At 38.9% G+C, this 23,681-nt stretch overlaps 1 protein-coding gene across 6 annotated transcripts in view; it reads right to left on the reverse strand.

Moving 5' to 3' along the window:
- LOC120776704 (arginine-glutamic acid dipeptide repeats protein) overlaps positions 1-23,681 on the reverse strand; it is a 54,173-nt gene that overhangs the window by 24,901 nt on the left and 5,591 nt on the right. For 4 of the 6 annotated variants that reach the window (XM_040107598.1, XM_040107599.1, XM_040107596.1 and 1 more), the window contains exon 2: positions 1,365-1,499. In XM_040107598.1, coding sequence (XP_039963532.1) covers positions 1,365-1,427 — 63 coding nt within the window. In that variant the 5' untranslated portion in view covers positions 1,428-1,499. The remainder of the gene's footprint in view (positions 1-1,364; positions 1,500-23,681) is intronic. The other 2 variants (XM_040107600.1, XM_040107597.1) reach the window with 1 other exon arrangement.

Genomic DNA, 23,681 nt, shown 5'->3' on the forward strand with positions numbered 1-23,681 from the left:
GGATATGTAAAGTCTAAAGTCTATGCGGACAATTCCGCTTCGATTCAGACCTTACATCAGAACATCATGCGTGTCATTCGTCAGTTATCAGTTGAAATGCTCGAACGAGTCATGAAAAATTGAACTCAACGGATGGACCAACTGTGACGAAGCCGCGACCAACATTTGAAAGAGGCAATCTTCAAATAATAAATGCCAAAGAATATTCTTTCGAATGATAATAAACATTCCTCATTAAATTTGAAGTTTCCTTTTTTTTAAGTAGGAAAACCCGAAATGGATCACCCATTATTTACAGAATACTACTAATATTTGGCTTGGTGGATCGAAATACCTGCTTCCTAGATAACTTTCTTATCTTTCTGCGTGTAGGTATTATGTGAAGAAGAAACTATTGTAGGTCAATGATATTCTCAACTGTTGAATCGAACTCCTCGAACTAAACTAAAACAACTAATTTTGGTGGTAAAAATATTGATAGAGTTATAAGTATGGAAACGAAAATTCCCATTTTAATCTGCACTTGTAAAAATGCATGGCAGCACAGCGCTCAAATCTATTTCAATCAAAAATTTAATAATCTCATCAATTAGTTTGTTTACCCGCTTGGCTAATGCAATAAACTCCTTTGTAAACACAACTAAGTGACATGGCGTCAAAACCAGCAAAATACCGACAATTAAGTTTCAATTAACCCATATTTGTCGTGAGGCTAAGTATTCACGTATGCTATTAATTACAAATGTATTTATTTAAATATCTAAAACCGCCTCTAAATGCGATTATACGCTTAGCGCTAATTACACAGGCATAATCAAGTGAAAATACTGCCAAACCAACACACACGCACACGCGCACATATAGAAATAAGCTCAGCATAAGTTAATTATAACAATGTACAAAAAAAACAACACAACAAAAACAAAAATGTATGAAATTAAAACCGCAAAGCAATAAAATACAACTACAAAAGGCTAAAGCTCGGCACACAACAAAATATGTACAACAAAAACTCACCCACACACACAATAAATAATAACTTGTCAGCCGTGTCAGCAGACAGCAAATTAAAATGTGAAAATCTGTATTAACGTAACTACAACTCAACGCTTAGTAGCAACAACAACACAAAAATGTGTACAATATATACAAAACGAAAGCTTTTTCGCTTACAAAAACAAAAAAAAACAAGAGTATAATAATATTATGACTAGTGCATGAACTTTATGATACGATTATGATGATTACGTTAAGACTTGGAATCGATTTGATTTCGTTTCGTTTTTTCGATTTGGTTTGATGCAAATTTTGAATTTGAAAAATTAGGCTTGTTACCGTGAGATTTTCGTGAGTTATGTACGTACATAGACATCGTTTACCTGGTGGCCGGGACCCACTCGAATTTCTCCCTGAGTGGAGGCCGCCATTACCCTTTAAAGACACGCTTCCGGTCCAGTGTTAAGCTTTTTATTGCCCTCTATGATGATATAATATTTAAACTGTAAGAGAAAAAAACAACAACAAACGATGCATTAGTCACACAATAAAGATTATTTCATGGTTTTCAATAATTCAAAGCATAGTTATACGATAATAATGGAAGTACCAGCGCTGTGGGGTGGTTTAATTTGAATTGAAAATTCATAACCATCAGAAAATAGGGAAAACGACAAAGGTAATTGATAGAGCCGCGTTGATGCTGATGGCGATAATGATATTTAAGGGTAAATGTGCCCAAAGCACGTACGCAGCCATGTACAGGGGTGATAATAAAATTAAAACAATTTTCGAAAAAAACATTATTATTTAAGAAATAATACGAATTTGAACGAGTAAATTTATTTTTTTTATTTAATAAATGAGAATTTTAATGAGCGGAAAAAAAAATTGCATGTTCGAAAATTTTGAACAATTTTTATAACTTTCTTTATTATTTAAGAATATGAATTTCATTTGATTGGATAAATAAAATGCATTTTCGAAAATTTTAAAAAAATTTTCAACTGAGCTTTTTTTGAATGTTCCAAAATTTTTCGAAATGGAAAATTTTAACTACTAATTTTTTTTCATTATTTAAGTATATGAATTTAAAATTTAAAAAATAACTTTCATGTTCGATAATTTTGAAAAAATGTTATAACTTTTTTTTTTGTTAAAGAAATAGCAATTTTAAAGAGTGGAAAAATAACTTGTATGTTTGAAAAATTGGAAAAGTTTAACTAATAACGTTTTTCATTATTTAAAAGTATGAATTTCATACGATTCGAAAAATAAAATGTATGTTCGAAAATTAAAAAAAATTTTCAACTAACTTTTTCATATAATTTGTTTTTCATAATTTGTTTTTCATTATTTAAGAAAAAGAATTTTAATGAGTGGAAAAATAACTTCCATGTTCGAAAATTTTTATAATTTTTTTTTTTTTGGTTTTTTGTAAGAAACAGCAATTTTAATGACTATGTAAGTTTTTCCAAATTTTTTTTTTTATTATTTAAAAAAAAGAAAAATTTTAATGAGTGGAAAAATAACTTCCATGTTCGAAAATTTTGAAAAAAATTTCAAATTTTTTTTCTGTTTTTTGCAAGAAATAGCAATTTTAATGAGTGGAAAAATAATATGCATGTTTGAAAATTTGGAAAATTTTAACTAAACATTTTTTTTCATTATTTAAGAAAATGTATGTTCGAAAATTTCAAAAGTACTCCACTAATACAAAAAACAATATTCGAAAGAATAGTGTACAAACAAATCGTAAAATCTAATAATTCCTACAAATATTTCTAAATGATTTCAACTGTTCTATGAAAGCATTGAATAATAATCGAATTTTATTTATTTTTAGTCACTTCGCTTTTATGCGTTTCTAATTACTGTGCTGTCCACATTATTTTTACTGAATAGTCGAATACTGATTTCCAATAACAAAATATTGCCTACATTTTTGGAAATCACGTCAATCAATTTTAAAATACTTCTTAAATATTTGGAAAAAAAATCCTATTCCCACTGTATGCAGCGTCACGTGTGACTACAATTCTCCGCTGTTATTGACTAGCTAAAGCCTCATTGCAGTCAAATGTAAAGCAAGTGAAGTAGCAGATATAATTACAGTAAGTACAATGCAGCAGAAGTGGGGTCCATCTAGTACAATGAACATCAATGCAAAGGTTGTACAATTAAATTCGCTGCAATTGACAGGAAAATCACAAACATGTCCCTCCTGGGGCGCACAACAATAGGTATACTACAAATGCAAGATGACCGTGTGGGAAAAATTTTCATTGAACCAAAGCAGAATACGTTGACATTGAAAGTAAAACATTTCAAATAAAAGTAAGGTTTGAAAGAGTAGCAAACAATTAAGTAATAAAATAAAATAAGAAATACTTATGATTTTGCTTCAGTTTAAATTTTTTGTATTTTTAACAGATTTTAATACTATTTACATTATTTTACTATTTACCCTGAAGGAAGTACATGAAATTTGCCTCGAACTATTTTTCAGTTTTTGAGATATCGGTCTGAAATTTTGCATACGACCTTTTCGGCCCAAGAAACGGCTGATTTTTCGAAACCGACGTTATCGCACCGTAATAGGATATAGCTGCCATACAAACTGACGGAACCAAATCAAGCGTTTGAATGGAAAACTTCTTCGTTTAACGAGATATCGTCATGAAATTCGGCAAATATTATTGTACAAGGCTGGGATACAATATCCTAATACACTGTTCAGATCGAACTACAAGGGGGACTAGCTGCCATACAAACTGACCGACCAAACTCATGCCTTTGTATGGAAAACTTTCCCATTTGTCAAGATATCTTCTCAAAATTTGGCAAAGATTACTGCACGCGGCAGCACTACAATTTCCGAACAAATTGTACAGAGCGGACTACTATCAAATATAGCTCAAAATCAGTTCAAAATTATGGAACTTTGACATCAAACCGTAACGTTAGAAAGTATACCCGCTTCTTCGCCTGAAAATTTATAGAATCACTGAGAGAAAATTAAGTGACTATCAAAAATATAAACAACAACACTTCCTACAAGGCATCCACATACATATCAAACACAGCCACAAAGACCGAAGTGCCGCATTGTGTACACGAAATATGAGACGAATCGGAAAACGAAGCAAGGAAATTAAGAATAACCAACAAAAAAAAAACCTTTAAATTTTTAAAAGAAAAACTCATCACAGGACGAACACATCAGAAAATTGGCGGCGATAGCTTGAAATGCAACAACAACAAAATACCACAGCAGACATAACTGAGGGCTGCACAACGAGATACTCAAATACTTACATACATATGTATGGCTTATATGTACATACATATGTATGTATGTAAGGCGATATGTATGCATAGGCGGGCAGATATGAATGCACAATGAGGCGTAAATGGTTTATTTGTAATCAAATTAACACAACACGCATACTTAAAAGCGCGGAACCTTTGTGCGAACACAGCTGCGCACACACAAGCATACACACGACGCTCAGTTCGCGCACATTCTTGGTGGGCACCTTTCTTACCTACGTTTTCGGTGCGGCATTGAGCAGCTGTAAAATGATTTTCCACTTTGCCCGTTTATGTGGAAGTGTTGCTGTAATGGAAGCTATTTGCTGGTTGCCTAAAAGGTCCATCAGCACCAGCAACAACAATAACAACAACAGCAGTTGTTAAAGAGGATTCCGAAATCAAGGATAATAGCAAAAATAACAGCAGTAATAATGCGTCAAATCCACTTACTGCAACAACAAATGGAATGACACTCGCATGGAGCGAAGGAACGCAACGGCAGCAACAACAACATTAACAACAAGCACATCAAAGACTGACGTACGTATAAACAGCAGTAAACACATTTTGGCAATAAATCAACTTCAATAAATCAATAACGAAACACTCAATTACAATTTCAATTGCCCAATGACGATGTCGACAGCGATAATGTTCATTGGTGTTGATGGTGGCAGCGGCGGTGGAGGTGAGCCGATGGAGCGGTGATGGGTGTAGATGGCAATCGTGTTTGGTGAATGGTGTGGTGTGGTGTTGCCGGTGTCGTTTGACGCCTTGTAAAGTGTTTGGTTGCTGATTGACGCCGCTCTACTCGCTGTTGTTGCTGTAATATGACATGTTGTCGTCGTTGTTGTAGTTTTGCTACCGATAGGTTATTTATCATAGCACATTCCTATGTAGATTTTGTTGTTTTTGTTGCTTTCGCTTTTATTCCTAGCGTACACAGCAATGCAACGCTGTAAACGTGCAGCACACCACCAACCACACAACACCACACCGCAGCACACCGCATCACATCACATCACAAAATCCGCACTCAATTGCTACTCGCATTTTGCATTTAAAGTGCACACAAATTATCGCAATTAAATGCAATTAATTAAAAATACACTCAAACAAGCTCGAGCTAACGGCCGCCCAGCGCCAAGCACAACACACACAGCACACAAGCAACAACACAAACATAATCAGTAAACAGGGAACGTAGCGCAGAGACAAAAACCGCCAAACGGCAGCCAACAGCCGACAGCGAAGTGCACAAATTACAAAAACAAAACAAACACAAATTATTATGAATAAATAACACGAGCAATTCCAACGGCCAAACCGACCAACCAACCAGGCAACCCAACGAACGATCCAGCTAGCCAGCCAAGCCAAAGCGACAGCCAGTCAGCCACTCTCAGTGAGTTAGTCAGACAGCTGGTCAACGCGCCAATCGGTCAGCCCACCGCATAACCAAGGTAAGCTAAGGCAGGCAAGGCAAGGCAAAGGGGCGTACGCGGGCACGAAGTATGGCGACGAGCACGACGATGGCGTGTGGTGGTGGTGTGTCGGGGTGACGTAGCACGGCATGGGTGCATATAATAATATTGTAAATCATCATAAAGCTGCAACCGCACAACCGAAAGTGACAACAACAACAACTACAATGATATACACAGCAACATTAGCATGTAGATATTTAAATAAATAAAAGAGATATTAAAAAAAATTAACTACCGCACAGCACAGTGGGACTCTTGTTGGATAAATGTGATAAATAAATTTTTAGTACATCGCTTAGCTTGTGTAGTAGAGTAGTCGGTATTCAACAGCGCACAATTGATCCTTCTTCAAGAATCATTCTACAGGTGAAATGTCTTCTGAAGGCGACAGCAACGGTCGAGTAAAGTACCGAAGTATTGGTCGATTTTCATTCTTGCGACCTGTTCAGTCAATGCTTTTAGCCCAGTACCGGACCAAGAATTACTAGAATATGCGTTTTAAGGTCTTGCAACTGGTGAGATCGAAAAAGCAAAGACTAATTTTGCCATTTCAGCTTAATCCGACCTTATTGACAGCCGATTTCTAATTTGTTGACTAACTCATTTAGGGTACCGGGTCTTATGTTACCAGAAGAAACGCGAGTTTACAAAATTTCTGCAACAGGAATGAAATGTGACCGAGTTCATACAACTATGAAACAATAAGACCCTGCACTTCCAATAAAGATAACTGTCAGGTGTAGTATTAAAATTGGGATCCCATTTAACCGATATTTTTTTAATTTAACCGAAGATTCTTGAAATGCTGCAGACAGGTTATGAATATTTTGCTCTGTACCTCCTTTTGTGACCATATTGAACGGTAATATGGTGAAAATTCAATACACCATGTTACATAAATTCGAACACTAACCTATCTATAAGGGAATTGTGGAACGGTATTTCAAGATACTTACGCAGTAGAGAGAAAGCAGTCCGCCTACTTTGCAATGTTGCGATCAACCCAAAGTGGTGATCTAGTGACTGATGTTCAGAGCATACTGAGGTCAAGGAGGGAACATTTCTGCAGCCTGCAGAAAGTGTAACATCTAGAGATGGCGATCCCCCAATCAATGACGATGGAATAAAAGTTCCATTGCCCGACTATGATGAGATTCGAATAGAAATTATCCGCCTAAAAAACAATAAAGCGGAAGGGACAGTACCTGCCGGGGGAGGCAGAGTAAGAAGATCTCCACTACGTTGGAAAAACACGATGGAGAAGGACCTGGCTACACTGGGAATTTCCAATTGGCGTCAAACAGCAAAAAGGAAGAACGACTGGGCGCTGTTGTAAACTCGGCTATAACCACTTAATATGAAATGCAGTCCCAGAAAACGATAATCAATCGAAGACCTTGTTTGCAGGATCGCAGGTAATTATCGCATAAAATAAATGGAAATTTATCTACCGTAACCACTACTATGGGCGGTCCGGAAATACGTATATTTGCGAACTGGATTACCCGACTGCCGCTCCAGCGTTTGCGCGTAATAAAAACGAAACATCAAACAGTTTATTAGTCATAAATCTACACCCATAATACACAGTGCAAATTTAATAAAGGTAGCACAGATAGCATATGGCCGCGATGCGAGAGCAGGCGCACATAGAAAGGCTATGGGCACGACCGAGAAGGCACGCGCAGGCAGAGTCGACGAAGCGTTGAAAAAGCAAGAAAAATATTGTACAAGTAAGTCTTTTAAACTGATTTGCACTTCACACTGAATAAATTTAAGTGGGCGCGTGGTAGAGAAAAATTACGGCATATTACCACATCGACGAGTGTTAAAGTAATAGGTACACCGAAAAAACGGCACAAAACGGCGCGATGACGATGCGGATGGACTGCACGGGTATTAGGCGGGTAGGTAGGTGGGTAAAGTGTGTTTTTTCGCCTGGCGGACCGACAGACAACAATTTAGTGACTGTGAATTTCTCACCACCAACGGCAACGACGACGACAACCATGAGACCAATAGACCAAGTCATGTCGTATAGCGTACGGTAGGTAACGCAGATAGGAACGAAATAGCGCACCGCCCCGCACGACACGACACTTTTATTCCTGCCGTTCCTTTGTGTCAGTGAGCGCATATGCGCGCGCAAACATAAGCACGACAAAGCTCGAACTGCCATGACTTGCAACTGTTAGCCAAACGAACTCCAAGCTTAACGAGCGCGTACAAAAGCGACTGTGGCCAGCGACGAGTCAGAGCTGCGAGCTTCAGTGAGTACCAAAATGTAAAGCTAAAACAAAAAAGCCTTACCTACATATACACATAGAAGAGGACACATTACCAGGAGCAACAAATGTATGTACATACGTAGAAGTGGTGGCAAATGTGGTAGGTATTAGCAGTATCACGATTTCAACACCATTCGACCCAAAGCGCAACGGCACAGGCGACAACGCTAAGCGCATGTTATAGCGACACCAATGCGAATAATACTGCCAGGAGAAGCGCCATTAAAATCACCATCACCGTCAACATCCCTCGATTATTTTGCCTTGCCACCCCGATGTCGACGAGGACGACGACGACGACGACGACGACAAGGCGAATGGGCGCAAAACCAGAGAGACAGCTAAAATCCACGGTGTGCCGGTAAGTGCGCTGGCAGCGGCACACAAATCGTCAGGAAGGAAGGAAGGAACATTGGATGATATACACTGAATACGTAAGCATTCGGCGCGCCACCGAACAAATGTCGTTTAATACTCATATCATGGTTAAGCTATAGCGGACCGGACCGGTAGGAAAATGGTAGGTTGCGTTGGTGATGGCGATTTCCGTCGACCGTCTTTTCAAAGTATACTGCTCGTGGTTCGGTGCGCTATAGCCGAGGAGGGTTGACTTTTATGGTTTTAACAAGAAAATTTTAAGGTCACTGCTTAATATCGCAAAACAAATGACATGTAGGGTGGCGAGAAGGCAATAAAAAGGAACAAACTTATTAACCGCATGCAACTACATAAATCGATTTTAGGTAATTTGGGAAATTGCGATTACATTTGGTTAATCGAAACCAATTGAATGTGACACAAAAAAACAATGAAAATAAAAGGGATAATATAACCCAAGCAGCATGTGGGGTTGTTTCTAGTGGTAGAGGGTTTTTCTCAAACGGAACGCGTGTTTTTGACCTAAAATTCGATTTTTTATGTCTTTATGTATAAAAACAAACATACATTTGTATTTGCCTGGGTGGATTCGGTGTCATCCTTAAAGACAACAAGTTGAACACATCCCCCAACCAGATTAAAATTAGATAATAAGGAATTTTCGTATGTTCTGGTTCATAAATAAAACAATTTTAGTACAATTCATTTTTTTTGGATATGGAATGGTCACTCATAACAATAGAAATGAAATATAAATAAGGGCTAGGTTAGGTTAATCTGGTAGGCCACGCATAGAGCAGTTTGGTTCTTTGCGATTTGGTTCAGATGGAGTTTAGTTGCTATGTCCAGGATGAGTAGTCATCCTTTAGGATACCTGCGCTTGGCATGAATTTTAACGGACTCTGCGGCCTTACTATTGATAACTCCTCCAGTGTTTCATACCGTGAGGACCCCGCACGCGTACAGCGTAATCTTGCCAATGCACGAGAGATGCGGCACTTTTTCCCCGGTGCCCTGCTCTAGAAATTTCCTGCAGTACTCTTGAGAGCCTATTTAAAAAGATCTTTGAACTCTGAGTCACCTGAGATTAGTTCGAACTGCATTTTTGATAACTTAAGCCAACCAAGATGAGTAAAACAAATACGTCTCACCATTTCTATAAAACCAAGGATCGAATGTTAAAAAGTGTTCAATAGTTCCACGTTGAACCTAAGTTTAGGCTAACTGTCATTTAGAAATTTAGACGCCGTTATTCATACATCTCCTCTATTTTTGTGATTTCATTCGGAGCACATATTACGAGCTTTTCCAGTTGTTGTAACAAATATATATACCCGATTCAAACAGAGTTACCTTATTTTCACACTAGCTGTTAACATTGTACTTGTGATTCCTAAAATTTCTAGTTATGGAGCACCGAACGCTTTTAGATCAACGAGCTTTGAGCCAATCACATACTTTTTAAGGTGGCTAATATCAATCCCAGTCGCTTCTCCAGGTTATAGTTGGGAAGTAAGTGTATACATAGATGATTTCACATCGCCTTCCTCCATACAGATTTGGTAATTAGCATCGGACAAGACAGGGTTCATTTCCACGTCAATCGGAACCATGTAAGAGGAACGAACACTGACTTTTATCTGTCCCAAGGACTATAAACTCGGCACCATTCCTCGAAATTACTTCAGCCGTTCCTACGTCAATCGAATCTAATAACCGGAACGCACATGGATTTTTATCCAGTTAAGAACTATAAAGTCGACAGCATTCAACGAAATTACTACAGTAATATTTTCTGCCGGTACAACAACAAATACACGGTTAGAACGCCGTTATGACAACACCTGTTCGGATAAAATCCGGGACCGAAAGCGGTAAAATCGGCTGATGTTGTTGTCGTTGTTGTTGTTGTTGTTGTTGTTGTTGTAGCGACAGAGTTCTAGCCCGACATTTTCAAAAACAAGAGAAGAAACAATACTCAGTCTAAAAGGTGCTAATAGCCGTTGTCTAATTATTTTCTTTGAAGAAATCTTTATATTTCTAGGACAAAGAAGGACGCGAAGACATGCAACCCAGTCTTATTTGCTTTTGTACTTATTTGTCTTATTTATAGAAATGTGAGAAGACTTATCGTCGACCAGATCAAATTTACCAACCAGTGCAAGAATTGGTATATTTTGGGTTTACCAGAAATTAGGGTGGGTGAGTGTTACAGGGTTTTTTTCCTTTTATTATAGAAGCAGGGAAGTATTTAAAGACTTCGTAAATAAGAAAATTAGAGGGACTCAAATTCATTACATGCTTGCTTCTACGAAGTCCACACAATGCCTTCATGCCAACAAACATACAGACATATTAGTGATATAAAAGATTCGACACATTTGAGCCGACAGTTATCCATCAAAAGCGATCAAGTACAGGCACCGAACGACAACGCTGTGCAAATATATAGATATGTACGTAACAAAAGGTGATCGAGTGGCATTGTATTTCGCACCTATTCACATACACACGCGCACAAAGGAACGCACAAACAGAGGGAGCTACTTCAACTGCCGATCGATAAGCGTTACAAATTCAGCACAAAAGCGGCACTAATTACGACAAAAGACCTTACACTAAGTGAGTAGCTTGTCTATCAGTTAATCCAAACAATAATACTTTTCACAAAGCATTAAATGTGTAGACACACAACACACACACACATGCATCATATATGCGACTGTTTGTGTGTGGTTGTAAACGCACATATTTGAATGCAGGAGTAAATGTGTGCTAGATCTAACTGAGCGGAAACCGATTCCGACACATTTAAACTTAAATTAATTACTCTAACAACAACAAACAAAGCTATTTGTGTGAATTATTGTAAGAAAATGAATAGCAAAATACACATTTAATAAATCCCTCAAGTGATTTCCCTATTAGGTACAAGAGTGCTCGTATATGCACACAAGAACAACAACAACACAGCCAACAGCGACCATAAAACACACGCGCACAGTGCTCTGGATTGGCTGGGCATGCTGGCGGCGGCGGCAGGCAACAGTTTTAGTAAGTTGGTGAAACGAGCGACCCGCCGACCGGGCGTACGACCGACAGACAGAACGACGAAGTAACCAACCGCCGTTATGACCTTCCGTCCAAACGACTTCATATATGTGTGTGTGTGTGTGTGTTTGTGCGTGATCCCCTCGACGCTGGGCCCCTGCTGTTGTTCGGCGCAACCACAAATTCGTGCCGTGAGCTCTGTGAGCTCCGTGAGCGTCGACACGACAGCTGGTGGATGGGGAGATCGCATGAGAAAGGCGGCAATAAACGGGCTGACACGACCATAGCTTACTTTACTTGGCATTGCTTACTCGCACTCAAATAAAAATGTTTGTGTGTGTGTGTATGTGTAATTGACTGCCTAGCGGCGGGCTGCCTGCTGCCGTTGCTGCTGACTCGATATTGTCGTTATTTGTCTGACTGCCGCCTGCCTGCTGGTGCTTGGCTTGCTTTGGCTTTGGCCTGGTCGGTCTGCTTCGGCTTACTTACTTGCCATTGCCAGCCAGGCATCATCATCATGGTAAGTGGCAGGCAGCAGTGGCGCTGCAAGTAAAGCGGCGGCGAGCCAGCAAACTTTAGTGAAATATATTTGCTATTGTTGTTGGGATTTTATACACTTGTGTATGCACATATGTAAGTGAAAATGTACGTCAAAATGTGTATATCACCAACTTGTACGAGCTCGTGTATTTTGTGTGTAGACAAGAAATGGTATTTTTTTTCCTTTTGTATTCAACACCAATAATACTTTCAACGAAGCATTCGATTATTGTTATTATACAAATTAACAAGTAATTTGTAAAGCATTAGCAGAGATAAATAAACGCCGCGCACATAACATCGGCAACAAGAAAATTAACATCGAGCACAAAAACAACGCCAACAGCACTAACAACGTTGAAAGCAACTAGTGTGGTATAGTAACAACAACGAAAAAGAAGGCAATGAGTCAATCAAATATACTAAACTCACACACAGCTAACCCATGCAGCCAAATTGCGAGCGGAACACCTACTAATAACGGTAGGTATTATCAAAAATCTTCCCAAATTTTTAGTGATAAAGCTAAAATTGAATGGGAGTTCCAAATTTCCACTTTAGAAATAATTATTTTTATCACCACAGTTATAAATTGATAATTTCCGCAAACCGTTCTTTAGCAGTTGGATGTTGATAACCGTTATACGGCAGCTGGTTGTAGTTATTGCATAAGCACTTTCATGTTATCAAAAAAAAGTCATTGGTAGACAAAAGAAACCTCAAAGTACCGAATTTTACATGGAAATTCCGGTTTCAGACCCCATTTGTACTGGAAACTTAGCCTTCAATAAGTATAGGTCAGACTTGCAGAGCTTAGAATATTTGTTGTAGACAAAAATAACCCCTCATGTAGATAGACATATAGAACTAATGAAAAGAAATCCATTGTTTGGAAAGATAAAATTTCATACTTAAATATCATCTCAGACAGTTGCCTCAAAGATGGACACCAACAAAAAAATACCCCATCTTTTAAAGTATTTCTTCGAGAAAGGTGAAAACGCAGGCCAGGCGGCTGAAATGCGAATATTAGTTATGGTCCTTATGCTGTAACAACCTATTAGAGACAATTTTGCCTTTTCGACTGTGTTCCTTTAATTTAGTTGTCAAAGATGCATCAAGTTCTGGGAGACCAGTTGTCGAAAATATCGATAAAATAATGAAAATTGCCACCCCGACAAACCCTAGAGACGGGCAGCTTTAGCCAACACGAGGGGAATTTTATTCTATCAGGACAACGCCAGCGCAAACACATCGATAGTGTTTAGCCAGAAGCTTCGAGAGCTTAGTTGGGGCTTTCTTATACATTCACCGGATCTGGAAACAAGTGTTTACTACCTGTAATGTCTATGGCGAATGATTTTCTTCTTCTTTATTGACGCAGACACCGCTTACGATGTTATAGCCGAGTTTACAAAAGCGCGCCAGTCGTTCATTCTTTTCGCTGTTTAGAGCCAACTGAGCTCACAACTTCCGGTCTTATATCAAGTATCCTCTGGGTAACCAAAAACATCAGTTTGGCGGAGAGCTAAAGTGAGAAGCCGAAACCTCCCTTCTTAGGAATGTGCGCTGGTTTTTTTTCAAATCTGATGATTCTAACTAAGCACAATAAAACCTTCAACTTAATGTAAAAATTATGGATTCCTTTTACTAAACTCTATATTTTAAGATTTAACCCTTTTAGTGCCGGGACCAACGTTACTCGAAAACAGCTAAACCTATTAGTCTCAAATTTTAAAACGAGTTTTTAAATATATTTTTTAGAAATTAATCGAAGATTTTTTTTCACCGATAAATTTTTTTATGATAATTTATGGTTGAAATCGGTTTGAGAAATCGCCATTTTGTCAAAAAAATTTATTTTGTTTTTCCTTCGATTAATTACTAGATTTAACATTACTTTAAGCGGTTAGGGGTAGTCAGAGGCACGAAAAAATTAGAATTTTTAGTATTTTTTTTTTTGCTAATAAATCGTGTTATTTTACAAAAGTAGTAATATGGCATTATTATAGAATGTGTTGAGTTGAAGTCACGAAAATTTCCAAAAAAAAAAAATTAATTTCCAAAGTTATGGTTGTTTGTGTTGACCCAGTTTCAAAAAAAAAAGGTACTTGCGGCGACAACCATAAGTCCTTGGAGATAAATCTAAAATCAATCGGACAAAAAAATTTGTTTTATAAATAGATAATTCTGGGCCTGATCGAAGGATTTTTTTTTTCAAAAATTAACAAAATGGCGGCTTCAGGAAATTTTTTTTCTACGTTTTTGGGAAAAAATCAACGGTTAATTGGTCTTAAAAATCGAAATGCAAAAAAATAATAAATTTTTTGAAAATTGTGGATTACCCCCAACCCCCTAACGAAATTCTTTAATTTCAGAGGGTTCAGTTTAGAGATATAGTGGTCACCGCAAAATGTTTTTTTTGAGAGGAGCTTCCCGACGTCAGTTGTAGTTTCTTTCGAAATAAATATTTTTTACTAATAATAAGTTAAATAATACGATAATATGTGTATAAATCTCGGCATCAATTGCTTTTTCAGCATTTAAACTGTATACAACCCCTTAATGAGATATTCGCATACTATCTCGTACATAATCAACTCGATAACTTTATTGTTAGTTTTGCATGTAATTTCTTTGGCAAGAGCACACCGATACGAGACTCGCTTGATTTGCCCACTTCCAATACGAATAACGAAAATCAGTTGGGCCTAAAAAGTGTATATTTAATTTAATTTTTTGTAGTTTATAATTAAATAAAAACACTTCTAAATTTGGTAAAATAAAAGAATGAGTTCAAAACATTCAAGTGTTAGCCATTTGGCTGACTGGGTTATGCCGTGATGACTTGCAACACTGACTGGGCCGCCTGCTCAGGTTAATAATGGAAACGCGCGCATATCGTACTAATAATAACAGCTTAGTGGCATACTGGGCTAAACATATTAGGCGTACAACAACAGCAGCAACAATACGAACATTACATTATAGGTAGAACAAACGGCAAAGCGAACGGATGTGAAAGGTGAGAATAATGGGGAGAAATGGGGAAGTGTTCACGCATACAAAAGAAGCCGCAGCTAAAAATAAAGAATGTGGAAGAAGTCGAAGTGTAATTGGAAGTGTTGTGGAAAAGCATGACTTATGAGATGCTTACATAATTAACGCCAATTACATGCACACACACGCATACACACACACGCGCGCGCAAAAGAGCATGCCATCGTAATATGTCAATGAGAATTGTTGGCATGAAAATACCACAACGGCACTGCATAAGTCAAATAAATGCTGTCGAAAGCTGGACAGCAAAAGTAAAAAGAGGAGAAAAAACAACAAAAATTTTCTTATGAATGTAATTCTTACATATTTTTGTCGTTTTCAAGCAACCCTGCGTGCGCGCATGTGTGCGTGTGTAGCTGCAAATATGCAGATGCATGAAAAAGGTCAAACGGTTTGTGTTGAATTCCAAAAAAAATTGCAACAAAAACAAAAAAATGTGAAACTAAAGTACAGAGGGTCAATCGCGCAGGAAGCCATCGCTTTCCTTACATCCTTGAGGACCTGGGCAATTACCATTTTGTATACAAAAAATGTCTCGATACCGAGTCTACGAAGTGCATAAATACAAATTTACATATTTGCAAGCAAGTGCGTGTGCTGTGTGTTTTTGCGTGCCTGTGTGTCGAAGTCAAACATTTACTGGCTTACCGCACCACTTGAGGCGATTTCGCAAAGCCGCAAAAACCAGCAGCTAAAAAGACAGACAGACGCTCATTCATACTTAACAAACATACATACATACATACATACATACATACATACATGCACTATGCTGTGAAACGCTTGCGAAAAAGCTCTTTGTGTCTACATATAGTCCGCACGCTCAGCGCTTTTGCCCCTTGCCACTTGGCCTCCATGATATGTATGTATTTATGTATGTCGGTCGGTATGCACATGAGCTGGCCTTTATTCATCATTGCGTATTGACCATGGAGCATGAACCGCTTAAGTGACTTATGAATAAGTTCTTTGGGAGGCGAAAATGTACATTTGTTATTGCTGAGCACGCACAAAGATCAAAAGCGAGCAACGAAAATAAACCAAAGCGAATGGACGGACGGACAACAGCAAAAGATTGCCCAAATGAAATTCATATGCTGGCAGCACCACTACAAACACACACATACACACACATACACATACATTTATGATGTAAATGTAATGTAAGCAGTGGTGAGTTCTTTTCCGCGCAACGGCAAATGAAAATCGCTACAACGGAAAGAGCAACAGTCAATGGCAGACGAAAAGTGAGCTGACGATGTCGACACAAAGATCTTGTTAAACATCGAATATTGTAGTGGACGGATATTTGTACATTTGTTGAACAATTTTCGCTGAACGCTTGAATGCTGATGCCGAAGCTGATGCTGATGCCGTTGCTGGTGCTGTTGCTGTTGTTGATGCCACGATACACGACAAACGATGACGGCAATGAAGATGAAGATGAAACCACATAAATTGTAGGGATTTTTTCTGGGGCGGAAAATAAACAAATCCCCTTGCTTGCAATACTTTTAGTGGCGCACAGCACACTCCAGTCAGTCGCTGTTGAGCAAACATTGCAACCATCTAAGCATGCGGTGCATGTGTTTGTTTGTTTGTTTGATTGATGTTGTTGTTGTATAGTAAGTACATATGGCGTGTGTTGTTGCATTTCACCCGCTTATGGCAGCTTCAATTTGTCAGTGAGTTAATCTCAATCGGTACTTTTCCGCACTTTCATCCACTAGTGATATTACTCAATGTGGCAACGCCGCTACAAACAAATGCAAGTACAGAGTAGACTAGTGGTGGCTGTAAACCATAGTTTTATGTAGTAGCGATGTGTTGGAAAATATCCTCTTTGATGCCATACATACATTTGTGTAGTACACAGCTTTACTCGTTGAAATTGAGAGAAAAGTTATAAAATTAAAAAAAAAATGGATAAAGTTGTTGCATAACAACGGACACAACAATAAGAACTACAGGAAATATAGTTTATGATATTTTAATATAATTAAATTTAAAACTTTCCGAAATACTATTGCATATTTTTTTAATATACCGTCTGATCAAATATGACACGGACTGAGAACTCATTTTCGCGCATTTGAATACCATCTTTATTACCCCACGTTTCGTTGTTGTTGTTGTAACGGGTACCTAACCTAACCCCGTTAGGATGGTAAGGATTATAAAGGTTGTCATCGAGATCATCCAACGGTAGATCCAGAAAACGGTGTCGGACCAAAGGAAGAAGGATGTCAGATGCGTAGGTTTAGCAGGGTATGCAAAGAGGTGACTAGTATCATGCAGAGATGCAATGCACGCTGGACATATATATGTTTGATATGTCCGGGTCTATTCCGGATAAGTACAACTTTAACCTGCTACACTATCCGCAATGGGTGGTGGTTTGACTCCAAGTACGCCATTCACTGAGAGGGAGTCGGTGAAGGTGTTAATGGCTCCACTGAGAATGGCGATCAGTGCATGTCTGAAGTTCGTTGCGTCTGAAGTTTGGTCGGCGTATTGTCTTATGTTGTCGACGTAGTTGAGGAAGGATCTCTTGATGCTCCTAAGAGGCGGTACCGCTCCTACGAAATCAACCCAGCAGAAACTGCTTGGAGAGGAATTCATTATGTTCCTTAACTGGAAGCAAACGGGCCTCACTGTGCAGGTGTTCGATGGGAGACATCAAGAGGCATCCTGTCGTAGTCCGGAGTATTCTGACATGTTTGTTGCTTCTTCGTCTGCGTTTCACTGCATCCAGGAGACCATATTGGTGCGGCGTAATTAAGGACCAGCCGGCCGATTGCCATGTTTATTGCCAAAACGTTATGTGCTGCCGGCTAGCGACTTGAGGATCTTGTTGCGGTTCTATACTTTGGCAATAATCACGATCTGGTGATCTCGTGGGATGTGATCCACGTCTCTTCAAGAATAATGACGCGTTTGTTGAATGTATAGTCCTCAGCATCTCTTTTACAATCTCCAGGTTTTTTTTTTTTGCAAAAATGGAAGGCTTTTGTTACGATTCTAGCATGAACATGCTTCATACACAAAAAATTAACCAAAATGTGATTCATAATATATGTTGATATCATTTGCTGCTCTGATATCTCTGAGGCCAACACGAGTTCAAGCACTGTTTCTGTAATCTTTTCGATGTTATCCTCATTAACAGAGGTGGATGGACGACTCGCATGAGACAAATTTTCGATGACTTTTCGATCGTCTCTGAACACTTTGTGTTATGCAATTAATTATGGCATATGACAATGGATAAATAAATCATTTTATTTCTGAAACTATCCAGATAGATGAAATAATGTTTAACGGCTTATACATACAGTTTTTTGGAAACCTTTGAAGCGGAAAACACGGGAAAGCAGCGCAATCGAAAGAGGAAAGAAATATTTGCGGGATCCTTCCTGACCTTTCAAAGTCTTTTTTGTTGTTGCTGTTGTTGTATCGGCAGTAATATTCTTGAAGTAATTTCGACCCATGGCGCCGAGTTAGCAGTCCTTGGCCGAATGAAAACGCGGATCCGTTTCAGTTTCTTAGATCATAGTTTCGTGGGAATGGTTATTTTTTATTAGCTACGCTTGCTTATGCTTAACACAAACATAACATGATGAGTCAATTAAATATATTGGGCTACTCAATTGACCTAGGTCTAGGAGTTTATTCCTAGAAAATAACTGTGAGGAACAGTCGAGAAAACCACTCGTAAAAGCCGTATTTTCTTGCGAGCACCCTAAGATTATATTAGAACTCCATTTAAGGCACAAAATCAACATCAATTAGAACGATGGACCGCCAGCAACTTTAGTCCACTGACTGACAGACAACTGAGCGCTAGCTTAAATAACCGTATTCGCTTTAATGTACCCGAATGCCTTTTATGTTTAGTGTGAGTGTGTTGCTTTTCAGCTTAAATGAAAATGACAATTTTGTGAACTCAAAAATCATGACTAAGTGAAGTATTTTTCCTCACTTAAAAGCAATCAGAATCAAGAGTACAACAATAGATCCCCGCATTGTCTACTTTACTGGCAGCAGAACGAACAAAAACTCATATCCAATGCTTTTGCACGTCTTTCTTCTTGTCTTTAATCACCCAACGCTTTTGCTAGACCCTCAAAAAGCGCCGCGCCATGCCACCCAACACCACTATTAGCAACGCTTCGTTTCGTTCCATTTCAGCACGTCACTGCCGACCGACCAACCAACCGACCGACCATGCCCTCTGCTATTTGCTGTGTGTACCTTTGGTCCATAGAATGCTTTTTACCTCCCAAAGTTTCTACACTATTGTGACGTTTCTCAATTCTTTTTTTTTGCTCGCTCGTCTTTTTTATGTTCACTTCATTTTTGGGCGAACCAACGTCCGACACAACACGAGCCGTTCGGGCGCTACTTACTGCTATTGTTGTTTTTAATTTTTTGTTAGTATTTCGTGTTGTTGTGTACAGTTGTTTGGCATATGGACGCGTCGTCATCGGTACTCAACAGCGTAAGCATCAGCATCAAAATCATCACAATCGCCAACGCCATCCTTGTCATCGTGGTCGGACTTCATTTCGTCGTGCCATATTTAAGCGGAGAATGCTTGGCAGCCAGCTTGCTACGATTGTTGGTGAGTCGGCCGCGGTCGGTCGGTTGGATGAGTTGATGAGCACACAGACCGTTGGATGGATAACTGTGCGGCGAGCTGACTGACAAACTGAGAGACTGCCTCACTGGGTGGCTGACTGACTGACTAGCGCATACATGGCGATGACGAGCTCACTAGCTAGCTGAGTGTACAGGCAACAGGCGGGCGGACGGACGGATGAACAGACTGTGTGACTCGATCTACTCGGTTGAAAGCTGTAAAGTTTGCTTCGCTAGCTGGCATTGCCACTGTCATTGCGGCTGCTGTTGCCACCATACGGTGGCACTCGCAGATTGAATCCATAACTATATGCTTCCAATGTTTGGCGTTTTTATACATACAAGTATTCGTTGTGTGTTGTGTGCGCAAGTATTCATGTCGGCTGGCTTGTAAGCCACTTACGAAAACGAGTAAATGCCACTGGCATCCGATTTGTTGGATTTGCTCATGAAGTTGTTAAACAGATTGTCGGTGTAGATACCGCACGCGTTCGCTCGCTCGCTTGCCTGTCGTTCGAAGCTCTTCGCTCGTACCACGAACCTTCGCCCTCGTGCCTCGTACCTCGTGGCGCACGCCGTTTTGGCTATGGAACTGCTCCTTATAGACAGTAGCTTTGGCTAAAGTCAGTATACTACGAGTATATTTTGAGGAACGCGTGTGTGTGTGTTTATGTGTTTGTATCTACCCACCACCATAGCCACCAAGTGTAGCGCTCACTCGCCTACCTTCCGCATCGTGCGCTGTGGGTGTTTGATGGCTGCTGTAAGCCAATGCCGACGATACGTACGACAACTTGGTCCTTCTGTGTGTACGTACCTTCATCATTTTTCGTATGATTAGTTTTATGTAATTTTATCAAGAGTATTTTAGGGATTTGTAGCTTTTACTTATGCTTTGTGGTATTTCATCTGAGCAGTATTTTTCGTTCGTTGTTTTGTTTATTTAGCCACTTCGCTTCATGATTTTCCGCTCTCTCGCCACCCTGTCGTCGCCCGCTCTCCCTCTCTCCATCTCTTTCTCGATGCCACTCTCCACCACCACCACCACCACTTGGTGCAGAGCGTTGAGTGCTTTGGGCAACTTGCGGCTGCTTGTCGGAGGGTTTATAGCGTGATAATGAAATTTATTAAAATTTATGAGCGCTCGCAAATAAATATACTGAAATTGATTAGTCATGAGTTTTATTAGGTGGCGACGATCACCACAATTACGACTACTGCAACCGCAACCCTTTGATTTTTCTTGTTTTTGCTTACAGCTTTTTATGTTTTTTTACTCAAGTTTGGTTTATTATACCCTGAATGTTTCTAACACCGAAATGGAAAGGTTGGACACCCCTCTTAAGCATATGTACATATAAACGATTACCGTGATGGGATGGATTTAGCCATGTCCGCCTGTATATACGCAAACAAAGCTCTGAGCTTTTAAGGTATCAACTTGAAGTTTCGCAAACGCCCTGCGCTCCCCAAGAAATTACTCATTCGTCGAAACAGCATACTTAGGACCACTATAGCATATAGCTGTCATACAAACTGACTGATCCAAATCGAGTTCTTGTACTGCAAACTTTTTTATTTGAGAAGATATCTTAACGGAATTTGATATAGATAATTATCAAAAGCAACGCTGTAATATCCGGACATATTGTTCGCATCGGACCACTATAGCATATAGCTGTCAAACAAAATGGCCAATCCAAATCGAGTTCTTGTACTGGAAACTTTTTTATTTGAGAAGATATCTTAACGAAATTTGATATAGATAATTATCAAAAGCAACGCTGTAATATCCAAACATATTGTTCGCATCGGTCCACTATAGCAAATAGCGGTCATACACAATGACCTATAAAAATCCGGACAAATATATTTGTATGCCCTTTTATACTATAAGAAATGCAACTGTGAAGGGTATTATAGCTTCGTTGCAGTCGAACTTAATGATTTTCTTGCACGTAACCGGAACGGACTCGGATTGTTTATCCGAGTGTTTAATGATTTCCTTGCAGCCGAATTTAACGAGCTCTTCAGTGGGTCCATTCCCACGACAACCGGGTGTACGTAACCGGAACGGACTCGGCTTTTTTATGCGGTCAAGGACCGTCAACTCGACAGAACTCTATACCAACAACAACCACGACAGTCGGGTCTACGTAAACGGAACGAACCCTCATTTTTAACCAGACAAGGACTGTCAACTCGGCAGAATTCTGCCGCTAGAACAACAACATTTTCTAGTTCTTATTTTAATTTTGAAAAATGTCGAGTGTTTCGCCGGCGATATGAGTGTGAAGGCCACGATACACACTGCTCCGATTTACAAATATGATAACGGTTGAGTGCGGCACACTCATTTGTACATACATACATACTTATATTAATGTATTGAAGTATTTATTTCATTTGTAGCTTTACAAATAAATCAATTCACTTTCAATTAAATGTTAAGTAAATTTGCGTATGAATAATGAATGTGAAAAAAGCAACAACAAACAAAAAATCGCTTTCAACAACATCAGCGATATTTTTGTTGTACACTTATTATTATTGTCATATCTGTTGATGTTGTTGTTATTGTTGTTGTTGCAGCTGTGTTGTCGTTTGGCCATTGTTTAAGTGGCTTCCAGTCAGTTAATCCTTAATAATCCGCATAAACATGTTAAACAAAAGCAGTGCAGAGATTAACGCTCCTACACAGCACACCCACACACATACACATCCACGTACACACCTACAAACATGCAGGGAAAGGTAAAGATGAATAAATATACACGGTTTAAGTGCATATTGGAGCGCATGTGTTTACATATACATACATATATACATACATGTAAATGTGTGTGTATTTGTGTGCCTTGCAAGTGGGTTGATTTCAGTTTAAATACTTTTTAATACACAAATTTGTTGTAACGAACGCGCGCAAAATTTATTTTCCAACAACCTGAGTTCGTGGAAATTCGCAAATCCGATGACTCGATATTATTTTGCCTTAGTTGGCATTGAGCCAAACGCTCTGCACATATGCACACAAACATGTAAACGCTCCTCTATAGTGATGTGGCAATGTGTGAGTATGCACATGAAATAAGTTTTTGAGAAATTTATTATATTTTAAGGACTATTTGCTTATTGAAGGGGGGAGATGCTTTTCCAGATAAGTATGCATCAACAAATATAGAGAAAATACAACAAAATAAATAGATTTTTAATGTAACATTGCAATTAGGAGTATATTGAGACTTAATATGGTTATTAAACCGGTAAAGTCTATTTTATTCAAATTTGCATTGCACATACTATGTGGTATGTGGGAGTTGGGGCTCTCACATTTTCATTCAGATAATTCACATGTTGGCCGATGTACTTGTATGCGGTATAAAGTGACCCGGAAGTTCGAACATATTAGGAACATATTAGTGCGCGTTCAGGGAAGTGTAGACTCGATTCAACCCATTTTTGATACACGGAGTTGCCAATATCAGGAAAGGATTCTATCATTTCAATTGTATTTCTCACAAATTGAACGACAGATACTGTGGTCCACATACATATTTGGTACCTAGTCTTGAACAATTTTTCGTCTTACGCTGACGTAATCTAAAAGCATTATTCGCGCAAAGTGTTATCCCGTTATAATATTTGAATCTTGATTTGTACACTGGAAAGCAGTCAGATGGATTTTAAAATTGTGATATACATATGAGAAATGGGCGTGGTTGCAGTCCGACTCCATTTTCGCACTGTGACATAGGAATGTGGGTAGAGGGTTACATACTGAATTTGGTTGAAATTGGTCGACCAGGTCCTGAAATTGGTCGACCAGGTCCTGAGATATGTTATTTTAGCCAATAGTGGACGGTACCAGCCAATCGTCACATTTTTATACTGGCTCGTATAAAGCCCTCTCAAACCATCTCGA

This window comes from Bactrocera tryoni, chromosome 5 (genome assembly GCF_016617805.1).
Source record: "Bactrocera tryoni isolate S06 chromosome 5, CSIRO_BtryS06_freeze2, whole genome shotgun sequence".
Classification (NCBI taxonomy): domain Eukaryota; kingdom Metazoa; phylum Arthropoda; class Insecta; order Diptera; family Tephritidae; genus Bactrocera; species Bactrocera tryoni.